General features: G+C 45.6%; 1 protein-coding gene across 1 annotated transcript in view; it reads right to left on the bottom strand.

The window, feature by feature from the left end:
* The window catches only part of dhrs12 (dehydrogenase/reductase (SDR family) member 12), a 31,098-nt gene that overhangs the window by 2,401 nt on the left and 3,491 nt on the right, over positions 1–25,206 (bottom strand). The window contains exons 2-9 of the mRNA XM_043700440.2: positions 23,954–24,087; positions 20,708–20,790; positions 16,457–16,552; positions 14,789–14,870; positions 2,571–2,632; positions 2,314–2,418; positions 1,805–1,895; positions 1,522–1,659 (exon numbers count right to left, since the gene is read on the bottom strand). Coding sequence (XP_043556375.2) covers positions 1,522–1,659; positions 1,805–1,895; positions 2,314–2,418; positions 2,571–2,632; positions 14,789–14,870; positions 16,457–16,552; positions 20,708–20,790; positions 23,954–24,087 — 791 coding nt within the window. The remainder of the gene's footprint in view (positions 1–1,521; positions 1,660–1,804; positions 1,896–2,313; positions 2,419–2,570; positions 2,633–14,788; positions 14,871–16,456; positions 16,553–20,707; positions 20,791–23,953; positions 24,088–25,206) is intronic.

Genomic DNA, 25,206 nt, shown 5'->3' with positions numbered 1-25,206 from the left:
TCAATTCACAAATCTTCAGTCTATTAACAACCGTGAAACCATTACTGATTGTCCAAAAGAGGTTCCTGTCGAGAGGAAGGTGAAACAATTCCGAAATAAAAGGATCAGAGCCCAAATCTGTAGTCTTGTGTGCAAAAACCAGGTCAAATCAAACCCAGCCATTCACTGACCCTTCACACAACTGTCAATCATTAGCAAAGTGATAGAAAGGGTTAAACAGTCAACAGTTCTCTCAAACAGTACCTGCTCACTGACTCACAGCTTGGGTTCCGCCAGGGCCATTTAGCTCCTGACCTCATTACAGCCTTGGCTCAAACACGGACAAAAGAGCTGAATTCCAGAGGTGAGCTCCAGGACATCTCTGCGAGAGTTCCTCACTGTACTGTCCTTGACCCCACCATCTTCAGCACCTCTATCACTGACCTTCCCTCCATCATATGGTCAGAAGTGGGGACGTTCACTGCTAACTGTACAACGTTCAGCACCATTTGTGACTGCCCACATACTGAAGCCGTCCATGTTCACATGCAGCAAGATCTGGACCATATCAGGCTCGGGCTGACAGGTGGCAAGTAACATTCATGGCACACAAATGCCAGGCATGAATCATTCTCAACCAGAGAGATACTGACTACTGCGCCTTGATGTTCCATTCTATCACCATCACTGAATCCCTCAGTATGAACATCCCAGGGGTTAATACTGTCTGGAATGGAACTGGAACAGCCAAATAAATACTGTCACAACACAGCAGATCAAGAACTAGGAATTCTGCGGCAAATGACTCAGCTCCTGTCTCTTACTCCCCTGTCCACCATCTACAATGTTTGTTCTGGAATGTTCCACCATTTGCCTGGATGAGTTCAGTTCTGAGAAGCTCGACACCATCCAGGACAAAGCACCTCACCCGATTGGAGTTCCACCTTAAACATTTACTCTAACACCACTGACCCTCAGTAGCAGCAGTGTCTACCACTTACAAGGCACACTGAAGAAATTCATCCAGACTCCTGCAACAGCAGCTTCCAAACCCATGACCACTTCCATCTAGAAGGACAAGGGCTGCAGGTACATGGGAACACCAGCATCTGCAAGCCACTCAGCATTCTGACTTGGAAATATATCACTGTTCCTTCAGTGGCACTGGGTCACAATCCTGGAACTTGCTCTCTTACAGCTTTTCTGGTGTCCCTGCACCTCAAGGACTGCAACAGTAGAAGAAAGCAAGACACCGTCACTTTCTTAAGAGCAGTAAAGGGTGGACATAAAAGCTGGTGGTACCCAAAGCGTGGAGCAAATGCATCAAAAAAATTCAAGGTGTGGTCTGCTCTGATTTATTTGCAATTCCTTGAACATTGTATCGGGTGATTTCTAGGATGGTGGAAGACGTTTTGGAATATTGGTCATTACGTCTGAACCACAGTGCAGAATGAAAGCTCATGTTGCAAAGTGGGAGTAATTGGTTAAAATGCCTCTTGAGACAGGCCCTGGGTGGACTGGATTAATCTCCATTGCCCTTACCTTGGAAATAGAGGCCACTGGGTTGCTGTGCTGCCATGTTGGAAACAGCAAGCCAAACCAATGTATCTGCCCCTTGAAACGGAGTCCTCAGCCTGTCCTTCATCTTTGCATAGAAATCCGGCATGGAAAATCTCACAGCTAGCAAGGGAAAAGATTTTTGAATCAAATGTACTGAGATTTAAAGTCAAAGTGCAATGTATGACGTGTCCAAATAACTCGTGCAGTGAAAACGGGTGCATTTTGTCTTTGTTAAAAATCAGCATTTGGTGTCATTTGACATTACCTGCTGTATCAGCCCAGCCTGGATGCAGAGAGGAGAAGTGGATGTTCTTATGCATTTTAGCCCATTGCTCTGTCATAACCACTTGTTGCCGCTGGGTTAGAAAAAGCAGTTAGAAAGAGCTATTACTTTGGTTTGACTCAAAACGCAGAGTAGGGCAGGAAATTCAGAGAAGGGGTTGTAAAATAACCAGACGGGATGTTCAATTAACACTCAGAATTGTTCTGATCTCGGGCAATGAATAATGATTATAGACAAATCTAATATCATTCTGGCAGAGTGGTTGCTAATTTGTCCTCACCTGGGGTTCAGTGTAGCACAGTCAAAATGGAGAGACATTCGTCAAGTAGTTCAACGTAATATAACTCAAGTGCAGAAATCTGCAATTACTTATACTCTTGTCCAGTTAGTCTCCTTCCCTTCTACACCAAACTCCTGGGTTCCTCTGTATAAGCAGTTCCCAACTCTAACAGCTCTGTTAGATATGCGCAGCTCGATCTTTGAGGACAAACCTTATTCTGTGCGTAGGCCATGGGTCCATCAAAACTCCCTTTCTCAAACTGCAAGTCATCCACGTTCAGCTTCTGGACCAGCATTCCCCCTGACGACACGGTGATCTGGCAAACACATCAAAATATTCCATCAACGTGCATGAAAATAAAGCAGGGAATATCCTTGAGGGAAGCAAAAGAACAGCAGGTAATGCCAAATAAAGATGATCTAGAAACTGGCGCACAACATGGTTGTGGGAAGAACAAACTGAGCTCACCACTCTGGCATCTTCACATTTTTCTAGTAGAGGTATCAAGGCTGTAGTGAGTATGTACGGACCTGAGGAAAGAAGGAGGAACCCATAACCATTTGCAAATGGCATTAATCCGGTAGACGATTACTTGTAGTTTAGTCATTATCTAATACACTGGATTTCAAACCATAGGGTCAAGGAGGTGTACAGCATGGAAACAGACCCTTCGGTCCAACCTGTCCATGCTGACCAGATATCCCAACCCAATCTAGTCTCACCTGCCAACACCAGGCCCATATCCCTCCAAACCCTTCCTATTCATATACCCATCCAAATGCCTTTTAAATGTTGCAATTGTACCAGCCTCCACCACTTCCTCTGGCAGCTCATTCCATACATGGAACACCTTCTGCGTGAAGATGTTGCCCCTTAGGTCTCTTTTATATTTTTCCCCTCTCACCCTAAACCTATGCCCTCTAGTTCTGGACTCCCCCATCCAGGGAAAAGACTTTGTCTATTTATCCTATCCATGCCCCTCGTGATTTTACAAACCTCTATAAGGTCACCCCTCAGCCTCTGATGCTCCAGGGAAAACAGCCCCAGTCTATTCTGCCTCTCCCTATAGCTCAAACCTTCCAACCTTGGCAACATCCTTGTAAATCTTTTCTGAACCCTTTTAAGTTTCGCAACATCTTTCCGATGGGAGGGAGCCTCACAGAACCTTCACAATTGTAATGTCAGGACTGTCTTGTCCGAATTCTAGCTTGGGCTTCACTTACTGGAGTCATTCAAGATTTGTCATTGTTGCCACTTCCTGTCCAATAACATCACTTCTAGTAACGCTATATGCTAATGGCCACTCATACAAAGGTTTAAATTGGGCAGCACCGCGATCAAAAATTAAGGATGATTTAGTGGTGAAGCCTACCATTGAATTGAATTGATTTGGCTTTATTGTCACATAGCAAGTCACCATACTACAGCACCATCTTAATAAAGATTTAAATTCTTAGGAGGAAAAATAATTAGAAAAATAAAAAAGTCCAGCATTACAGATCACAGGGGTCGATTAGAAAGCTAAAGAGATACAATGTTCGGATTGGCATTCTTTCCTTGCCAGTGTGAACTCTTCTCCACTCATCAGGACTCGCATTGATTGTTCTTTCCCTCTTTAAGTGCAAATGAAAATAGAAAGGAGCAGGACCCAGGAAGCAAAAGATTTTGCTCCTGTCCACCCCACTTACTCAACTTCCCAAGCATGACCTTTGGAACAGGCAGTAATTCAGTGAAGGGAAGGGGCCTTTTAGGTGGTTATCGACTCAGGTTGGTTTCCATCACAGAGTATATGACCAAATGCAGCACCCCAGGTTCCAACAGTGAACTCCAACTTTGTAGGCAAGTGTTTCCCCCCCCCACCTCCACCCTTTCCAATTTCTCCAGAGTACTGTCAGCATCCGTACCCTGCTAGACAAATCAGGCCCCAACCCAGACAAGATGGGTTTCAGTTAAGACACAGATGAGCGGAACTACTGCAAATACAGCCCACAGCAGCGGGAGGGAAAGGGGAACTTGAACATTTCTCAGCTCCCATCTCTGTTCCACCTAGCGACCAGAACACCAGGAAAAAGCTCACATATACAGTGTGTACAGGCCAGATTGCATGGTTAGCAAGAGGAACTCAGAGATTGCGGTTGTGAGGATAGGTTGCATAAACTTGGCATTTATTCCTTTGAGATCATGGGGTGATCCAGCCTGAGGCATTAAAAATGTTAGAAAGATTGAATCAAGTTCACGCAGATAGACACGAGTGGGGAAAGTGAAGAATGAGAGGATGGTTAAATCACAGTTTGGCTTTTTCAGAGAGAAATCATAAAGCAACTGCTCACAAAGGATGGGGGAGATCCATATCTTTAGTTGGTTATGAGTATCAATGGGTATGGAACCAAGGTAGGTAAATGAGCTTAATCTAATTAAATAGGACTCAGGGACTGATGAGCCTACTCTTGCTCATTGAGATCTTTGCAAACTACAGACCCTGCCCCACCTGTACTAAGGGACATCCAAATATCCACCATTTCCTTCAGTGACAATCCCTTCGTGCTCTTGGACTGTTCACCAACAACGTCCTCTCCAAGACACTCACCATCCTGACTTAGTCAAATGTCGCCGTTCCGTCACTGTCACTTGGTCAAAATTGTGGAATTCCCTCCCTGAGGGCATTGTGGGTCAACCCACAGCAGGTGGACTGCAGCGGTTCAAGAAGGCAGCTCAGCCCTACCTTCTTCAGGGGCAACTAGGGACGGGCAATAAATGCTGGGCCCAGCCAGTGACACCCACAGAATTATTTTGTTTTTAAAACCCAATCACTATTCAATGTACTCACAAAGAAAACCCTTACGATTTCACCATTTCTGAAGAAACTCAGTGATCCATTAGTCCTTGTAACTCACTCTCACACACGCCCCACCCAGAAAGAAAACCTAAATACTGATCTATTCTGATCTGTGCTTGATATCTAGCAAACCAACAACCCTTCATTGAAAAAGATACCTTTAATGGACAGTCTACAAGGCCTGTCTATCCAGTCCTGCACCTAAATATTTTGGAAGTAAACATGAAGATTGCAATAGTCATTACTCACGGTGTTACAGAGTGTAAGAGCAGGCAGCTGTGATATCTGTCTTGTGCCAGGGTTTGGGAGATCTGCTCTGGACTGGAGGAAGAAGGACAGTGGAAATGAGAGGATCCAATGGTCCTGGTCCAAATCAGTACCAACGTTATAGATTGAATTAGGAGAGAGATGTATGTATGAGAAGGCCTAGGTGTTTGGTGCTAAATTAATGAGCAGTGCCTCTGAAGTGATAATCCCTGGATTACTCCCTGAGCTCACTCACAAATTGGCATGAAATGAATAAGTTGGGAGAAGTAATGAAAACACCAAATGCTGGAGATCACAGCGGGTTGGACAGCATCCATGGAGAGACAGCAAGCTAATGATTTGTGAGAAACAAAACTCACATATTAATAAATTTCAGTCCAAGTCAAATTCTGAAGCAGTGAATTTTATTGATACGTACTTGCAAGGACGGGTGCCTAATGAGTAAGCACCCCGATCTGAGGGTTACATTCTGATTTATGCTGTTCAGCTCCGTCTCTTGGTCCTCCCCTTTCACCCCATTAGTTACTTTTGCTGTAGCCTATCACAAGCTCTAGCTTCACTCCACCTTTGTCTAGCTTCTCTCCGCCTCTGTTTACTTCTCCCATTACTCTAAGCCTGTTGCCCCTTACTCTTATTTATCTCATTCCTTATATGTGACTATCCTGACACAGTTTGCTGTCTTCGTGTGATCATCCTGCCAAACTAAATTCCATCCGTTGGCCACATCCCTCCTGAGACTGGCACACTATTCTCCTGTTACTGGTACATCCCGCGACACGGTCGCTCTACCCTATTAGTCAGAGATAATTCTACCTGTTTTCGCTTCTCACTGTTTAGTATTTGCATGCGCAGCCTAATTTTATAATGTAAGCTTTTGCAGAAGCAACGCCTGTTCCCTTATTCTACACAATTTTAACTCTATACCTTACAATCCCCCCCTTTTCTTCTTGGCTACGAAGTGTTGTCTTCTGCATTTGTCTCATACGTTGCCTTCCAGTTCGCTCGCATCATCCCCGAGACTTCATTTATAGTGGCTAATTCCTTAAGGTCACCCATCCCCTCATTGTTCAAGAGGTTGAGTCCCTCTGCCTGATTACCTTTTAGAGGCAATTGTTTTGCCAAGGCCGTCTCAATTAGCCGCTGGGTTAACCACCCCCCCCCCCCCGTACACAAGGTATGATACAACAGCCAATTGCTGTCAGTACCCCTGCTACCACTATCAGGGAGGTGAGGATGGAGACTACCACGCCTTTCCACTTCCCAAACCATGATACCAGCCATCCCATGAGGGATGTGTCTACTCCTGAATTCTCAGCCAATTTTTCCACCAAAGTGGTCAATCCTCGCAAGGCACGAGAGATTGACCCATCAGGTGCTGTATTATTTGGAATAAAGTTACAACAGCTACCCCCTAACATCACACATACGCCCCCTTTTTTCGGCTAGGATCATATCTAAGGGCAGTCTGTTATCCCAGGCCATTCTGCTGGTTGCATCAAGTTGCTCGGAAATCCCCTTGACTGCATCTCGAGTGTAACTGATGAATCTTTGCTGGTTGTAAAAAAAATATCGAATTTTATCCAGTCCACATTCTTGTTGACCGTTACCAAAATAGGGCCGATTCAAAACCTGCTGCCATCTGGTTGTGGCCTTGAACTCATCGGGGACCCCTCTAGAAACTCCTATAGAGTCGAGATAAATCCTATCATCAAAGGAAGTATCTAATAGCGACCTTTTACTCCTCTCATTCTTTGTTACTACCACCTTCTCCTTCTCAAATGCCGAGGTGAATGGGGTTGCCAATTGCACATATCCCTCTCCAGTCAGGAGGTAGGGTCGGTCGCAATATTCTGCCTCCATAGTACCACCAGAGATCCGCTCGGGGAACCCGGAGTGCTGAGTAGTTCCCTCCTTTGTCTGTTTCGGTGTCATTCTGAGTTTCTATACATAACCTCAGCTCCCCCAAGTCTCTAGACCGATTTGTACACTGTCGGCTTATACACGATGTGTGATTCCGACCGTGGTCAAAAAAGGGGGCGGGGGGGGAGCTTTCAAATCTGTCTTCTCCAAGGGAGGGAACATTAGAGATAGGGATATACAATTCCTATCATTCCATGCAGTCTTATCCTGATACAGGGCTGTCATACATTCCATGCCCTTCCTGTTTCGGTTCCACCCGAGCGGAAAGGGGACCATGTGGGCAACCGGCCTACCGGAGGCACATGCATAGCAATTGCTTTTATTCAGAGTTTTAACAGTGTACTTTACCCATTCAACCCAGGCATTTGTGTCCCCGTTTCTATTTCAATGGTCTGCTTCGAGTCCTTCACCTCGAAGTTTTACCACCTTTGGTCATTGGGAGGGGCAAAGTGTTGTATCTTACTATCAAGTTGTTTGGCTCGTTTTCCGTTTCCTACGACTATTCGGAAGCAGCAGCCTAAAAAAACCCTTCCCAGTGGCTTCCATTACTATCTTTAAATCGTTACTAAGGAGTCGAGACCGCTTTTTACGGGGAAAGGAGTCTTCAGAGGAGGTATTCCTAATGGTGAGATATATTGGGTGGCACTTTTTGTCAGGACGGTCTAGGGCTGGGCGAAAGGGAGCTCTATGGATAGTGATACCAGGTGGCGGTTTTTGCTTCTCATCCTCTCTCTTTACAAACACTTTCTGTGCCTCTCTCAATAATTCCTCAAGTGATTTCTCACTCCACCCATCTATTTTCTGAATTTTCTTTTGGATGTCTGGACATGATTTAGTTACGAAGTGTACCCTCAGTAGCCCTTCAGCTACTAGCCCTTCCAACACAAAGCATAATCTGATCCCTCCTGACTGTAAGGCTGTTTTTCATTGACATATAAATTCAAATATTCACAAACCCAGTCTTTGTCTGACCTGTACTTTGGCCAGAAGACAGCGGGATGAAGAATGGATTCCTTAGTTCATACAAAGCAACAATATTTAATCATCTTTTTCCAACCTTTTCCCCTTGGAACAAGTATTATTTTTCCAATTCCACAACATCCTGCCCAACAGACATTCTGGAGGTATGTTGTCAGGGACCCCGCCTCCATTTCCATTTTTTTTTTTCCGGAGGCTTTTACTTTACCCTCGGCACAGCCCAGATTGAGTTCCTTCGTTAGACACTTATTAACTACTAGAACCCAATCCCAGCCACCAAGGCAATACTTAAAAGTCAATTTCCCTACCTTGGTCCATGCATGGAGTTGCCTGGCTCCCTGTGCCTACTTACAACCTTTCGCCTGGTTCAGATAGACTCTCATCGGATCTCAATCAGTCAACCAGAAGGGGGAACCCACCGCCGGAGGAACACGGGACCGTTCTAAAAGGAACAGGACGCGTCTTCCCAGCCATCGACGGTGCCCACCCTGCTGGTGATGATGGATATCCCGGACACGAGCACCCAAATTGTGAGAAACAAAACTCACATATTAATAAATTTCAGTCCGAGTAAAATTCTGTAGCAGCGAATGTTTATTGATACGTACTTGCAAGGACGGGTGCCTAATGAGTAAGCACCCCGATCTGAGGGTTACATTCTGATTTATGCTGTTCAGCTCCGTCTCTCGGTCCTCCCCTTTCACCCCATTAGTTACTTTTGCTGTAGCGCGTAGCCTATCACAAGCTCTAGCTTCGCTCCACCTTTGTCTAGCTTCTCTCCGCCTCTGTTTACTTCTCCCATTACTCTAAGCCTGTTGCCCCTCAATCTCATTTATCTCATTCCTTATATGTGACTATCCTGACACAGTTTGCTGTCTTCGTGCGATCATCCTGCCAAACTAAATTCCATCCGTTGGCCACATCCCTCCTGAGACTGGCACACTATTCTCCTGTTACTGGTACATCCCGCCACACGGTCGCTCTGCCCTATTAATCATAGATAATTCTACCTGTTTTCGCTTCTCACAGTTTAGTATTTGCATGCGCAGCCTAATTTTATAATTCTGCACAATTTTAACCCTATATCTTACATGATTCGAGTTTACTTGACTCTTCATCAGAGCTGAAGTGAAGGGACACCATTTATGCTTTAGTTCAAGGGGGAGGTGCTGAGGGCTAGTGGGTGTAGGACGCTGGTGCAGAAAAGATGTTGATAGTTCAGACTAAGTGACCGGACTGTGAGAATGACGGGACAATGGTGTGTGTCACTGCCAGACTGGAAAGGACAGACAGACCCACTGGGATGGGCAGAGGAAAGTCCAGAAGGCTGTGAAGTGCCTGGTCTGAAGATGAGATGTTGTTTCACCAGTTTGCACTGTCATTCACTGGAACACTGCAGCATGCCGAGGACAGACATGTGGACATGCGAGCAGGACTCTGTGTTAAAATGACCGGCTATGAGAAGGTCTGGTTCCTGTTTGCACACACACCAGGCGTGTTCTGCAAAGATCAGATTTCCTGCAATATGGAATAGGCCCTTTGGCCCAACAAGTTTACACTGACCCTCCGAAGAGTAACCCACCCAGACCCATTCCCCCACCCTATATCTACCCCTGACTAATGCACCTAACACAATCGGCAATTTAGCATGGCCAATTCAGCTGACCAGCACATCTTTGGATTGTGGGAGGAAACCAGAGTACCCAGAGAAAACCCACGCAGACACAGAGAGCATGTGCAAACTCCACACAGACAGTTGCCCATGGGGGGGACTTAACCCAGGTTCCTGGCGCTGTGAGGCATCAGTGCTAACCACGGAGCCACCATGCCACCCACAAAGCAATCACCCAATCTTGGTAGGAAGAAGTGTCCAAGAGTTGGAAAGACTGTTTAGACCCCTGGATGAAAAGCAGGGAGGAGGGGAAGGGGTAGGTCTTGCAGGGGTGGAAATTGGAGACAAAAATAACTACATTTTCAAGGTCCTGGTGGGAGCATGAAGTGGCACCAAAGCAGTCATCATCGAACCGAACAAAAGAATTGTGGGAGGGAGCCAGTGTAAGATTGGAACAAGGATCGTTTCACATACCCAGTATAGAGGCAGGGCATAACTGGGATCTATGTGGGCGCCCACAGCCACTCCTTGACTTGACAGAAGTGAGATGAATTAAAGGAGAAATTGTTCAGTGAGAGAACACGTTCAGCCGAGCAGGGGAGAGTGGTGGGGGATGGAGATTGTCCAGGTTTCTGGTCGAGGAAGAAGCTGAGAGCTCTCAGAGCATCCTGGTGAGGAATGGAGATACAGAGGGATTGGACATCCATGGCGAACAGGAGGCAGTTAGGGCCAGGGAACTGGAAACTGTCAATATGGTGGAGGGCATCAGAGGAATCATGGGTGCAGGTGGGTAGGGCCTGGACGAGTGGAGAGACGATGGAGTCAAGGTGGGAGAAAATGAGTTGGGGGGCAGGAACAGGCTGATACGATGGGCCTACCGGGAGAGTCTGGTTTGTGGAGTTTGGGAGGGAGGCAGATGTGTGCTGTCCATGGTTGGGAGACTCTAACTGTGGAGGCAGTGGGGAGGCTGGGGAAGATCTCTGAAGATGTTGAGCTTGGTGACAGTCCTGGCAACAATGGATTCACGTTCAGGTGTGGGGTCACAGTCCGTGGAGGTAGGAAGAACTGTCCAAGAATTGACGTTGAGCCTCTGCAAGATAAAGGTCAGTGAGCGAGACTACACTGGTACTGCCTTTGTTGGTCGGTTTCATAACCAAGTTAAGGTTGGACGTGAGAGAGTGAAGTGCAGTAATTTCACAACAGGACAGGTTAGAGTGGGTGGGAGGAGCAGTGACATTGAGACGGCCAATGTCACATTGGCAGTTTTCGGTGAAGTGATCAAGGGCAGGCAAGAGGCCAGGGGAAGGGAGTCCAATTGGAGGGTGAATACTGGAGGCGGGTGAAAGGATCAGTGGAACGAGGGAGGTAATCCTGCCCGAAGATATGAGCATGGAGACAGAGGCGGCAGAAAATCAGTTTAACATCAATGACAAGCCCAAAAAATGGAGGCGTAAGGGTATGAGGTTGAGTCCTTGCTGACACTGAACATACTGTCCTCAGAAGGGAAGGTCAGGAGGTATGGTGAACACACAGCAAGGGCTGAGGTTGGAGGCACTGGCCTCGGGAGGACAGAAAGGGATGACATCTGAGGGCTGGCTGCTAAGAGACGGTCTTATACTTGCCTCCTCCCACAACTCTTTCCTCAGTAATATCGACAACTGCTTCGGTGCCCCTTCATGTTCCCACCAGGAGCTGGAAAAAACTTTGTTCATTTTGCCTCCAATTTCCACCCCTCTACAACTTTCACATCGTCCACTTCCCTCCCTTTCCTTGACCTCTCTGACTCCATTTTGGGGAATAAACTGTTCACTGTCATCACCACTCCCATAGCTACCTTCACGATGGCTCTTCACACCCCACGTCCTGCAAGGACTCCATCCCATTCTCCCAGTTCCTTTGCCTATGTTGCATCTGTTCCGATGATGCCACCTTCCAAAACAATGCTGCTGACGTGGCTCCCTTCTTCCATAACTGTGTTTTCCCACCCACTGTCATTGACAGAGCCCTCATGCACTATCACCCTTGCTTCCGCCCTTACCCCTTCCCATCCCTCACAACAGCGTGATCGGCTCCCCCTTGTCCTCACTTTTCATCCCACCAGCCTCTGCATTCAAAAGGTCATTCTCTACCGTTTCAGACAACTACAGCAGAATGCCACCACCAAACACATCTTCCCCTCTGTCTGCATTTCACAGGGACCATTCCCTCCTGGACACACTCGTCCATTCCACAACCACCAACACCAGCCCCCTCTCCATGGCACTGTCCCATGTAACTGCAGAAAGTGCAACACCTGCCTCCTCCCTTCCTCCCTGCTCACTATCCAGGGTCCTGAACAGTCTTTCCAGGTGAAGTGTCATTTCACCTTGTAGGGGGTGGTGTAATTTTTAAATCATTAACTGTTGTAGTAAGCACATAGTAAGTACAAAGCCACCATTTTAGTCTTCTCTACCTTGTAGTAAGCACGAGCAGACACTCCCCCAGATTTTCATGAATGGAACAATGGAAACAGCTTTCCTCGTGGCTGAGGGACCGCCCACAACCACGGCTGTACGTCATCATCCATATAAGGGAGAAGCGGGGAACTCGAACACTGATTGGCTGGGTGAATAACCAAATAATCTCATCCATCAGGAGGACAGTGGGGAACTTTAACACTCATTGGCTGAGACAGTAGAAGGCCCAGCCCACTCCTACATGTATATAACGTGCGGGGATTACAATCTGTGTGTGTGCCTCGTGGGAAGCCATTGAGGTAACACCCGGTTCTGCAGAATTGAATAAATAGTTTTGGACGAACTCCTCCGTGTCTTTGTTCTTGGGAAGGGAAGCAGAGTGCCTGATGGGGGTCGCAGAGTCCCCTATCTTGCACAACCTGTACCTCTTCCAATCCTGTGGACTGTATTCGCTGCACCCAGCGTGGCCTGCTCTACATTGGAGAAACCAAACACAGACTGGATGACCACTTTGCGGGACACCTCTGGTCTGTGTGAAAGCACGACCTCAACCTTTCCATAGCCGGTCATTTTAACACAGAGTCCTGCTCACATGCCCACAAGTGTCAAAGAGTAAGATCTGAAGAACGTATCCGCCATCAAGACAAGATGATATAAAGACGAAGAAACAAAAGTAAAGGCTTTGTATCCGAATATGTATAATATTCATATCAAGATAACTGAATCGATGTGTTTTCACTTCAGGGCGCATTATAATTCGATAGCCATTCAGGAGATGCAGCTGCAGGGTGAGAACAGTTGGGGTTCCGAATATTGGGAGGTCCATGATTTTTAAGAATAGGCAGCTAGGTAGAGGTGGAGGGGTAGCTCTGTTAATCACAGACAATTTTGCTGCATTAATTACAAATGAACTTGGTTCAGGACATTAATGAGGATCTGTTTGGGTGGGGATCAGGAACAGTGGAGGAGAGAAGTTGTTAGTGAGAGTGATCCCCTAACAGTAACCACAATGTTTTCCAAAGGTTCACTCATGGGCTGTGAGCACTATCGACTGGTCTAACTTTCATTGCCCGACCCTAGTTGCCCTTCAGAAGGTGATGGTGAGCTGCCTTCTTGAACCGCTGCAATCCACACTGTAGATTGGACCAGCATGTCCTTGGGGAGGGAACTGCAGGACTTTGACCCAGTGACAGTGAAGGAGCGGCGATATATTTCCAAGTCAGGATGGCGAGTGGCTTGGAGGGAAACTTGCAGGGTGGGGATATCCCATGTAGCTGCTGCCCTTCTCCTCCTATGTTGTAAGGGTCATGGGTTCGAAAGTCGCTGCTGAAGGACATGGGGGACTTCTGCAGTGCATTTTGTAGATAATACTCAATGCTGCTACTGAGCGTCGGTGGTGCAGGGAGCAGATGTTTGTAGAACCATTACCCGAAAATAGAATCTGAGCTACTTATGGAAGGAGGGGTCCAGGTAAGTGCCTGACACAATTTGCTTCACTCTGAACACCATTCTGAATTGGGTGTGAACTGCTCTGTCCTGAATCAGGTCAGGCTTCTTCAGTGTTGTTGCAGCTGCACCCATTCTAATTGACGCACACACTCCTGACTTGTGCCTTGTAGATGGTGGACAGGCTTTAGGGAGTTAGGAGGTGAGTTACTCACTGCAGTATTCCTAGCCTCTAACCAGCTTTTGTAGCCACTGTGCTTATATGACTAGTCCAGTTATTGGTCAACCATAACACTCAGGGTATTGGTGGTGGCAGACAGACCCACGGATGGTAATGCCATTGAATGTGAAGGGGCAATGGTTAGATTCTCTCCTGTTGGAAATGTCAACACTTGGCACTTGTGTGGCACCAATGTTACTCGCCACCTGTTGGCCCAAGCCTGGATCATGTTCAGGACGTACTGGACTTGCAAAGTTGACTCGGTTTCTCTCTCCACAGACGCTGCCAGACCTGTTGACCCGTGTGTTCTTATTAAAGTAAGGATAGTTTGCTTCAGTTACATTGGTGAGACCACAGTTCGAATACTGTGCGCAGTTTTAATCTTCTTACTTCAAGGAAAGACGGGTGCAAATGCATTGGAGGCTGAAAAAGGAGGGGGAAAGCTGTGCTTGCTTTCACCAGAGTTTAGGAGAACAAGGGTTGACCGATAGAGATTCAGAAGATCCTGAATGATGTGGAATAGGCAGACAGACTTGTCAGTGGGTCCAGAACCAGGGGACCTTACGGTAAAAGCAGGGTCGCCTTTTTACCCCCCTCACAGAGAGCTGTGCAGCTTTGAACTCCCATGCTTCCCAAAGCGATGGAGGAAAGTTGATGATTATATCTAAGGTGGAAGTCAATTCCCTCGCCTAACAAACACCTCAGACTCATGGAAGGCAGTTGGGAACGTGGAGTTTAAAATACAAAGAGATCGGCTATGATCTCATTTGAAGGGCCGAATGGTCCATTTCCATACCCAGTTCAGAGTGGTGTGGAGAGTGAAGCAAATCGGGCACTCATCTGGACGCCTCCTTCCATAAGTAGCCCGGAAAATCTTTGCAGTGGTGGTCAGAAAACACAGTGATGGAGGACATAAATCAAATCATTCACAGTAGAAAACGCAGAACTTACCCAAAGTATTGGTGGCAAAGTTTGTTTCTAATTGATCAGCAGTCAGCTCTCTCTGATTGACCATACACCCCGCATTATTGATCTAGCAAAGATTGTGAAACAAATATTAATTTATCTTCCTGATACTCAAACCATTATCAACATGTTTAATACCGGAATTCACAGATTAAAGGCTAGTTTTCTGTGCAGACTGCAGTCCCAACACAGAAGGGCCTGTTTGGCCATTATATCTGCACCAACTACGACCAATTCCAGTTTCAACCCATCAAGACTTCCATGCCTATTGTCACAAATTCCGATTCTATCTTAAAGCTCAAAGCGACATTTACTTGCTGGACAGAATTAGAGATAAGAATATACTCCAATTCTTACCCAACCATCTGTTCAACCCTGCCCTGTTATTCAATTAGATTGTGACAGATCGGTGCCTTAATTATATATCCACCTTGGATGTAACCTGTCCTCAGTGTACCTCTTTCTGGCTGGGTATGATTCTTGTGAAACTGTCCTTCACCCCTACATGCAGTCCACAGATCCGGATGAAGTATCGCAGTGGGGTTTAACAACAGCTCCATTCAGCTTTAATATAATTTCTGCCACTTTATAGTCCAACCCCTTAAAGTATATGCTAACATCTTATCAGCCTTTGATGGTATTTTTTTCATTCAGATTTTAGTGGATTTTTATGAGCTCCTAAATCGCATACTCCTCCACAGCTCCCAGCTGCTCACACCGTTGGAGACCTTTGGAGTAAAGTGGAAATCTTTGCACTCCCAGGGAACTCCAGCACTATTGTCATTTTATCCACTAGTTTGTAAATGCCCCCATCCCTGCCCTGACTCCAGCACGGTGAGTAACTATTTCAATTAAATCAAAATTTTATTCAATGAATCACAAAGTCAAAATAAGCCTTTCCTTGACTATGGGAACCAATGTTGTTTTAATAAGTTGTTGAATTTCTGCACAGTTGAATATTTACCAGGCCTGGACTGGAGAGCATGTCTGATGAAGAAAGGTTGAGGGAGCTAGGGCTTTTCTCATTGGAGTGAAGAAGGATGAGAGGTGACTTGAAAGAGGTATACAAGATGGTGAGAGGTATAGATAGAGTGAATAGTCAGAGACTCTTCCCAGGGCAGAAATGGCTATCACAAAGGGGGCATAACTTTAAGGTGATTGGAAGAAGGGAGATGTCAGAGGTCACTTCTTTACACAGAGTGGTGGGTGTGGGGAATGCACTGCCAGCGGTGGTAGTAGAGTCAGATACATTACGGACATTTAAGCAACTCTTGGAGAGGCAGGTGGATGATAGTACAATGTAGGATATGTCGGTCAATTTGATCTTAGAGTAGGCTAAAAGGTCAGCACAACATGGAGGGTGAAAGGGCCTGGACTGTGCTGTACTGAATCGATCTTTGATACATAGGCAGTACCAGGAAGAAGTGAATTTAGACCAGCATTTCGAGGTGAAATTGGTCTTGGGCAAGTCTCTTCCCTTCCCTTGGTGAAGTCCCTTCACCAGGCATTCTCTGAATGTTTCAGTTTCCATTACCACTGCTTCCTCCGATGTGAAATCAAACACTTTCACCTCAAAGAAAACCTGATTTTTCTTTACTTTAACAGCAAAAACTGCACACTATTGCGGAGAAAGCTTTCAAACAAAAAACTCACCAACACGTTCAGTTTGTCATTTGATTGCTGGAATGCATCTGCAAACTCCCAGATCGTTTTGGGCCGTGACATATCAAGAATATGGACAAAAATTTCCTTTGAAGAAAAAGAAAAGATAAAGTCAATGTTGCAATTGAAACCAATTGCCTCCAAATCCAACTTTCTTGTACAGTAACTCGACTTGGTTACGGGACATCAGGTTCAGTACAGATATACCAACCCCACCAGCAGCCTAATACCTAGTGAAAGGAATAAGCTTTGAGGAACAGCTCTGATGTTTAATAAAGAAACCCAATGTTGGGTATAACATGTTGTATGCCATATCATTCTTCTCAAGTGCTCACTAACCCACATTGATTCCAGCATCAAATTTAACATTTTTATCTATGTTTTCAAATCCATCCATGCCCTTGCACCACCCCATCTCTCAAATCTCTTCCAGGACTACAACCCTCTTGGGAGGTCATGTTGAGGCTGTACAAGTCATTGGTTAGGCCACTGTTGAAATATGGCGTGCAATTCTGGTCTCCTTCCTATCGGGAAGATGTTGTGAAACTTGAAAGAGTTCAGAAAAGATTTACAAGGATGTTGCCAGGGTTATAGGTTTTGAGCTATAGGGAGACACTGAACAGGCTGGGGCTGTTTTCCCTGGAGCGTCGGAGGCTGAGGGGTGACCTTATAGAGGTTTACAAAATTATGAGGAGCATGGATAGGATAAATAGGCAAAGTCTTTTCCATGGGTGGGGGAGTCCAGAACTAGAGGGCATAGGTTTAGGGTGAGAGGGAAAGATATAAAAGAGACCTAAGGGACAACCTTTTCACACAGAGGGTGGTACGTGTATGGAATGAGCTGCCAGAGGATGTGGTGGAGGTTGGTACAATTGCAACACTTAAAAGGCATCTGGATGAGTATATGAATAGGAAGGGTTTGGAGGGACATGGGCCAGGTACTAGCAGGTGGGACTAGATTGGGTTGGGATATTTGGTCGGCATGGACGGGTTGGACCAAAGGTTCTGTATCCATGCTGTACATCTCTATGACTCTACTCCTTTGTGCTTCTGGCCTCTTATGTATGCCTGATTTTTCTCGCTCCACCATTGATGGATGTGCATTCAACTGCCAGATGCGAAACTGTGGAATTACTACCTACAGTCTCTCCATCTCATTCTTTTGTTAAGAATTTTCGTGAAGCTTTCAGCTTTTAGTCAGCCAACCAAAGGTCCGCTCATGTTGCTCAGTGTCACATTTTGTGTGATAACACTCCCTGTGAAGCAGGATTTTGGGAAATGTCATGCACAAAACCTCTCACTGGTGTTCCATAGCTCCCCAGTTCTCAGGAAACACTCAGACCTTCGGTCTAAAATGGATGACGTTGCACTTACCCACATTAAACTTCAACTGCGGTCGTTTTATCAGGTGCTAAACAAATGCATGCTGCTCTTGTTAAATAGTGAGGGATCCATCAATGGAATATGAGATTAAACGTATCCATTTACCATAATATTTCATGATATTTCTTTTTAAATTGTGTTACTGTATGATTTATCATAAGCTGTCATCATCATAAACATCTGAAACTGCTCCCCCTCTTCTTCCCCCCCACCCAAAAAAAAGGGGAAACGGTCAACACTTGCAGTAAAATGTCAGAGACAGTTTTCTGATAAACCTGTTCAACACTTATGCAGGAATATTACACTGTGCAGGTTGAAGGCAAACAGGTTTACAACTATTGAGAATTGGAGTAAGTGAGGACTGCAGATGCTGCAGATCAAAGTCGAAAAATGTGTTGCTGGAAAAGCACAGCAGGTCAGGCAGCGTCCGAGGAGCTGGAGAATCGACGTTTCGGGCATAAGCCCTTCATCAGGAACTATTGAGAGTTGGTCTGCTTTTACTGTGACTGCTGTTCGTACTGGGGATGTTGTGAGGGTGAAGCTGCCTGGCTGGTACTGGCTCAAGAGAGCCACCATGTGTGAGTCAATGGTACTGCAACACAACACCAAGCAAACAAGATTCAGTGCCGCCACAGAATCAGTTAAAAATCACACAACACCGGGTTACAGTCCAACAGGTTTATTTGTAAGTACTAGCTTTCAGAGCACTGCTCCTTCATCAGATAGCCATGGAGTATGATCACAAGACAACTGGTGTAGTGTGCACTGGCACTTCCACATCATAGCTACCATAGAGTCATATAGCACAGACCCTTCAGTCCAACTCGTCCATGCTGACCACGTTAGACTATATTTGGTTTCCACTGTTGGCAAGTTCCATGGGGAAGAAATGTGGACAAGCGCTGGAGTGGGATGATAGTTTGACTTATGTCACCTTCCATCCAACAGTGATGAATGCTCCAGTTTAATCCTCTGACCACCCCTCCTTAAAACTTTCTCTCACCAACTGCAGCTCAGCTTTCTGAGCAATCTTTTGTCATGCCTCCTGATCCACATCAGTTATGTCTTACCAGTACCACTCTTGCCTCTGAGTGGATTGACTTCCCACTCCATACACTCACACAGTCAATGTACACGAACACTGCAGTGCAGTACTGAGGGAGCATTGACCTGCCCGAGTGTGTTTGTTTTGATGAGATGCTAAACAGTCTCGAAAAAAAAGGGCATAGAAACTTTCCCCCCCCCAATGTCCTGGCCAATATTTATCCTTTGAATAAACATCACTAGACCAAACCATCTGGTCATTTATTTCATTGTGGATTTTGGGAGCTTGCAAGATGCAAATTAGCAGCTGTTACCAAGATAACAACAGGAACTACGCTGAAGTAATTTACTGCGTGTAAAAGAAGTGGGATACTTTGGTCAAATGGATTTTCTTTCCTCTTCATTCACTGATTGAGGGCATCGCTGGCTGCCAGCATTTATTTTCAGGATCCAGTTAAGAATCAACTACCTTGCTGTGAGAGTGTGGATTCACATGTGGGCCAGATCAGGTAAGGACAGCAGTTTCCTTCCCTAAAGGACATTAGTGAACCAGATGGGTTTTTCCTGACAATTGATTCATGGCCATCATTGGACTTTTCATTCCAGACTTTTATGGAATTCAAATTCCACCATTTGTCGTGGCAAGATTTGAACCCAGTTCCCCAGAATGTTAACTGGGTCTGTGGATTAACAGTCCAACAATAATACCTCCAGACCATCACCTACCCAGCAGAGCAAAGAATGAACGCGTATTTATAAAGCACCTCAGGATGTCCCAAGTCAATTCTTTTTATACCTTAGTTGCTGTTTGGTAAGCAAAAACAGAAATCTATTGACATACAAGGTCCAATGAACAGCAATGAAATGATGGGCAGTCTTTTTTTGGGGGTGGGGGTGGACGGGGTGTAAAAGTCTTGTCAAGGACTGGTGAATGAGTTCCATTCTCCATGACTGGGCTTGGCTGGATAGGAGGCTGAAATCTAGCCACCATTTACAGTATCCCCATCATGAACTGTACCTCCTCGTTTTTCTCATTACTGTTCCTGGGACCTGTATAAATCTCAACGGCCTGCCCCATGGCCTACCTTACAAGTAGCTCTGAGGTGCTTTCACAATCGTCAGGTGCACATTCTTCTAATTCTTTGTTAAAAAGTGACCATCAGGAGGACCACACATTCATCCAAAAATAAACGCAAAATGCTGCAGATGCTGGAGATAGGAAATAAAAGCAGAAAGTGCTGGAGAAACTCAGCAGCTCTGGCATCATTCCTGATGAAGGGCGTTTGCCTGAAACGTCGATTCTCCTGCTCCTCGGATACTGCCTGACCTGCTGTGCTTTCCCAAGCACCACTCTGATCTTGACTCTGATCTCCAGCATCTGCAGTCCTTACTTTTGCCTAGACTCTGGCAGCAGCTGTGGGGAGAGGTGGAACAGAGGTAATGTTCCGAGTCCGATGTGACTCTCCAAAGATAACCTCTGCTGAGTTTCTCCAGCACTTTACAGTTATCCCACAAATTCACATTCTGGTCCATGGCAAGGGTAACGACCTGAGCAGGAGCTAGGTAATCTGGTGCTGGTAATAAAGCTGTGATTTCCATTGATAGGTGCCATGAAGGGGAAATGGTCATTTAGTTGGGCCCAAATGGTCCAGAAGGCGATGGCCACCACCGGTACTGTCTCAGGACAACTCAGACCAGGCAGCAAGTCCTAACCATGTCCACAAGCACAGAGTACATTTTAAACCAACAAAAGGAAGTAGCCAGCCGCAAAAAAGCCACAGTCCTCCCAAAGCTATTCAGAAACAACACCTTTACCTCATTACCCGTCTCCTTCACAATCTCAGCTTTGGCCTGTTCAGCTCGCTCTTTGTTTCGACAAACAAGGTGAACGACTCCACCTGAGAAAAGCCAAGGCTTTTATTAAATGAAATATTCAGCAAATCAGATTACCTGATAAAAGTGTTATCCTGGGATCCTTGTACCTTTTCCATCCATGACAATTGAGAAATGTGCTTCACAAATGACAATTTATCCCATTTGAACACTGTACCCATGAGCCCATCTCTACCATGTGAATACATTCACAGACGGCAACTGAGTACTGCAGTCTTATAGCTCACCAGAACTTGCTTCAACCAGTCAAGCTATGTTTCCAATTTAAGGTCAAAATTTTACAACCTCTTAACAACATCCGATACACTTGATCTTCAAAGGTGCTGAAATTTGAATGAACCTAAAGTTATAAAAATAGCATTATTGCACTCAGTGATTAGCCCTCCACTTGAAAATGTAATAAACAATTCCATGCAGTTTCAAATTAACCTAACACAATGCAGATTTAACCTTTTCACTGTCTAAGGCTCCGTGTAATAGGACTTTTGATTGTCTCATTCACTGTAAAGCTCCACTTAGCTTATATGCCTTTCACTGTTTAGTACAAACAGCGGCTTACATTTACAAGTCATGTAATTCATCACTGCTGTTTAAAACAAAGCAGCAAGTAACTTGCATTTCTAACGTGCACTTTAACTTCAAAAAACGTGTCAGAGTAGTTAATTTCCAAAAACAGAAAGGGAAATGTCATCGAACAGGAGAGGGGGACAGAGAGGCCAAAAGCCGACTGGATAGAAGACAAGGGTTTTAGGAAGGAGGTCTTGGAGCCCAGCAGCCTCACGCTGAGCATGGGGAGGTGATGGCCTAGTGGGATTATCACCCGACTATTAATCTACAGACCCAGGTAACGTCCTGGGGACTCAGGTTCGAATCCCTCCACGGCAGATGGTGGAATCTGAATTCAATAAAAACCTGGAAATAAGAGTCAAATGACAAGAGTCCCACGACTCTGTTGTCAAAGGGAAATAACCCAGCTGGTTTACTGCAGTCCTTACCCAGTCTGGCCTTCACGTGACTCCAGACCCATGGCAATGTAGACTCTTAACGGCCCTGTGCGCAATAAACGCTGACCTGGCCAGCAACGCCCTCATCCCATGAATGATTCCTTTTTTTAAAATGCAGTGACTGATAACTGTTCGGAGAGTGTAAGCTCTGCCAATGTGGACGCAAGCTGATCACTAAAGGTGGGACAAGACAGAGGGCCTAATGATGCATTCTTGTTCTCACAAGTCCAGAATTTTATCCGTCTGCTTCACTGCTGAACTCCAGTTGCTCATCTTCCATCTCATGGGTCTTAGTAGCCAAAAACAAGGATGGCCCCTTTAAAATCTGTAGGATTGAGTCGAATGCTGTGAATTTGTAGCACAGGAACAAAGCTCCAAGGTGAAGGAAGCTGGAACACCGGATACCTTCCCTGAGCAGGGATTTGAGATTTCAAATGAGTTCTTATTTGAGGCAGGCAGACAGGCTGGCTCAGGAAGACATGGGGGAACAGAGCCTCGAACTGAGAAACTCTCAGACTATGGTTTCACTTGTAGTGAATTAGAGGCAGGAACAAAGGCAAGCCAAGAGGTGGACTGTACTAACTGGGGTCCGTGTGGGGGAGGAAGCTCACCTTCAAGCGGTCAGCCAGAGTACCACCCCTTAGTCTCAACCTGAGCTGGTAGGTGATGGGCATCGAGTTTGGACAGTGTGCTAGCAGAGTCTGGGGCAAAGGGGCTGGGGTGACATGTTAAGAGTCAGGGGCATAAAGGTGAAAGGTTAGCCCACCCCCCTTCTGGTATCACTTAGCAATAGCATGCAGAGAAAGGACAACTGAGATATGGGAGGGTACTATGTAAACAGTGGAGGAAGTATCATTTTATCCTCCATTGCAAAGGACAAGGACAGAACCGGGAAAGATATAGTTCTGTGGGGTGGACTATAGAAGATAGGCAGTGGAGGAGAACAGTCATCATTGTTGTTCAGGGGAATAGAGAAATCATGGAGCAGGTGGAAGAATAGAGGCCCATCATAGTGTGGTAGGAGGGGTCCAGTAGAAAGTCAGAAATATATTCCGGGACTTTAGATTGAAAGGAATTCAGAGGAAACCCGGGAGAATATGAATGTTTCTAAGTAAGTCTTCAACCCTGTTGATTAAATTCTTCCTCAGCACGTACACTCGCTCTCCAGGGAATGAGTTGGAAGCTTAAATCCTTGACCTTTATAAAATAGTCTGCAGAGGATAAGAGGTTTGCCATCCTTTTGACTGGTCTCTCCTCTGTAAGCAGCCTTCACTCAGCAAGTACTCATGGGAGAAAAGGGGGCATCAGAAAACCTGTCGTCAGGTGGGAAACTCAAACCCACAGCCGGTCACTTGTCAGCGCAGACCCCTGGAAATTCAGACTTCAACACAACTCCACCAGACTCAGAAACAGCCAGCAATCTCTGTGTTCCAGAAAAACAAGGTGACGGCACCATGCCCCCCACAGTCTGCTAACCAGGGGAATGAACATATCGTGTCTTTCATGGCTACCCAAAGCAATTTTGGAAGTGGCAGGAGAAATTCTTATTTAAAGCCCTATTGGACCCACGAGTTACAAACTGAACTCAGCTGCAGTGCCCTTCATTGTGAAATCCCCTGGGATTGATGCTAGCCCATGGGAAACAGTCGCTTTACCAAGGACAGGCTGTGCATTCGGTGAAACCGCTCCCACTCCTGTCACCTCGGAGCTCCGTTCCTGAGCTGGAAATTCCATGGCATTCCACTCAATCTTACCAATTTTGCAAGTGTTCTCCTTGCTCATGAGTACAAACCTCCATGAGACAGAAGATGAGCAGCTGGAGTTCAGCAGGGAAATGGATGGTTAAAATGCAGGAAAGCACCCTTAGGAGAGACCGAAATTGGAAAAGGAGATTGTATGGCCCAGTTCAGGGCAGTAACAACACACTGAAACTGTTTCATTGACAGTGAAGCACTTTGGAACAAGTCTGAAATGATGCTGCAAATCTCTCTCTCTCGCTCGAAGCTCTGCTGAAGACAACCCGTGGTCAGAATAGATGTTCCCGTGCTGAGTGTAAATATCTAGCAACGCTTGCTCTGAGGCTAACCACACACACTACAACAAGTACATGAAGCTATCTCAGAACTGGCCAGCCAGAATCAGGCTGGATTATGGGAATACTCACCCCGTTTTGCAATTTCCAGTGCTGTGGCCTTACCAATCCCGCTGTTAGCTCCAGTGATCAGGAAGCACCTTCCGGACACATCGACATCGAGGTCCTTTGGAGCAAATTGTTGTGCGGCAGCTTCATATCCACTTCTGCGGGGCACAAACCAAATCAAAGTATGATGAATAGGATTGAACTAGCTCAGTGTTTCATCCCACACACACAGCCAAATACAGAATATCCCAAAAGCAGGCTCCATGTTAAAATGTACAACCCTCCTCTCGCAGCTGACAGCTTCCCAACATCAGCAGTTGGGCTTTTACAGATTGAATAAAGGTCACCCCAGTATAAGACAATGGCTTTGGGAGTGGGAAGTGTTTTCCCATCTTATTCAGACAATACCAATTTCAATAAGGAGTAAGACTGATAACCTCACTGCCTCACACACAATGAGGGTTGCAGTAAAGAGTCTGATCAAGAGAATGTAGGCCCCACAGTTTTGTGAGCTTTGAGAAAGCTTGGGCCATCAAATGGACACAGGCAACTTTGAGTCATGCCAATAACATCTTGTCCCAAGAAAGGTTCTGACATTCATTTGTTTTTTACCCCCAATTTGGGAAACTTTGCCTCCATGCACTTGTAGTGAAATGGTAAAGCCATGACATGTTTACAAACCTGTGTCCATTTAGCTACAGAGTCAATGGTAGTTGCAGTTAAGACCAAGAATTGAGTGATGCTTTTGTAGCCACTCTTGGTACCGGGACTACATGTTTTAAAAAATGGAAAGGTTATAGATCAACTATGCACAGCCTCAACATCTGCTGGATAAGCTTTCCACTACTTTAACTCCATTCTTAATTTGGGGAATCCACATTCCCCAAATAGATACTAATCCTCTCCAAAACTAATTGACAAGCATCAACATTCCGTGAGGATTCAAATCCATCTGTAGAAGAACTCATAAATTACTTTCTTCTTTCATGCTAGGATTTAGGATTTGGTTTCATCTCACACAAGGAGAGTTTTTGTTTTCTATTGACTGATATATAACTTTGTACTGTGTACAGATTTGTACTGTGGGCTAGAAATAAACCAAATAGTTAGGTCACTTATTCCCAGAATGCTTTATGGTTTAATGCATCAGAGGGCAATTTAGCTGACTGCTGTTTCGTTACCTGCTGAGATACAGGATGCATTAATTCATGCCCATTGACTAAATTGTGTACGTGCATTCTTTAACAATAGTCTGGTGATAGGAACCCGGACCATGA

Source organism: Chiloscyllium plagiosum, unplaced genomic scaffold (genome assembly GCF_037043375.1).
Source record: "Chiloscyllium plagiosum isolate Xiang-an unplaced genomic scaffold, Cpla_swu_hap1 HiC_scaffold_12, whole genome shotgun sequence".
In the NCBI taxonomy this organism is placed as follows: Eukaryota; Metazoa; Chordata; class Chondrichthyes; order Orectolobiformes; family Hemiscylliidae; genus Chiloscyllium; species Chiloscyllium plagiosum.
This window is presented reverse-complemented; position numbering and strand designations above follow the sequence as displayed.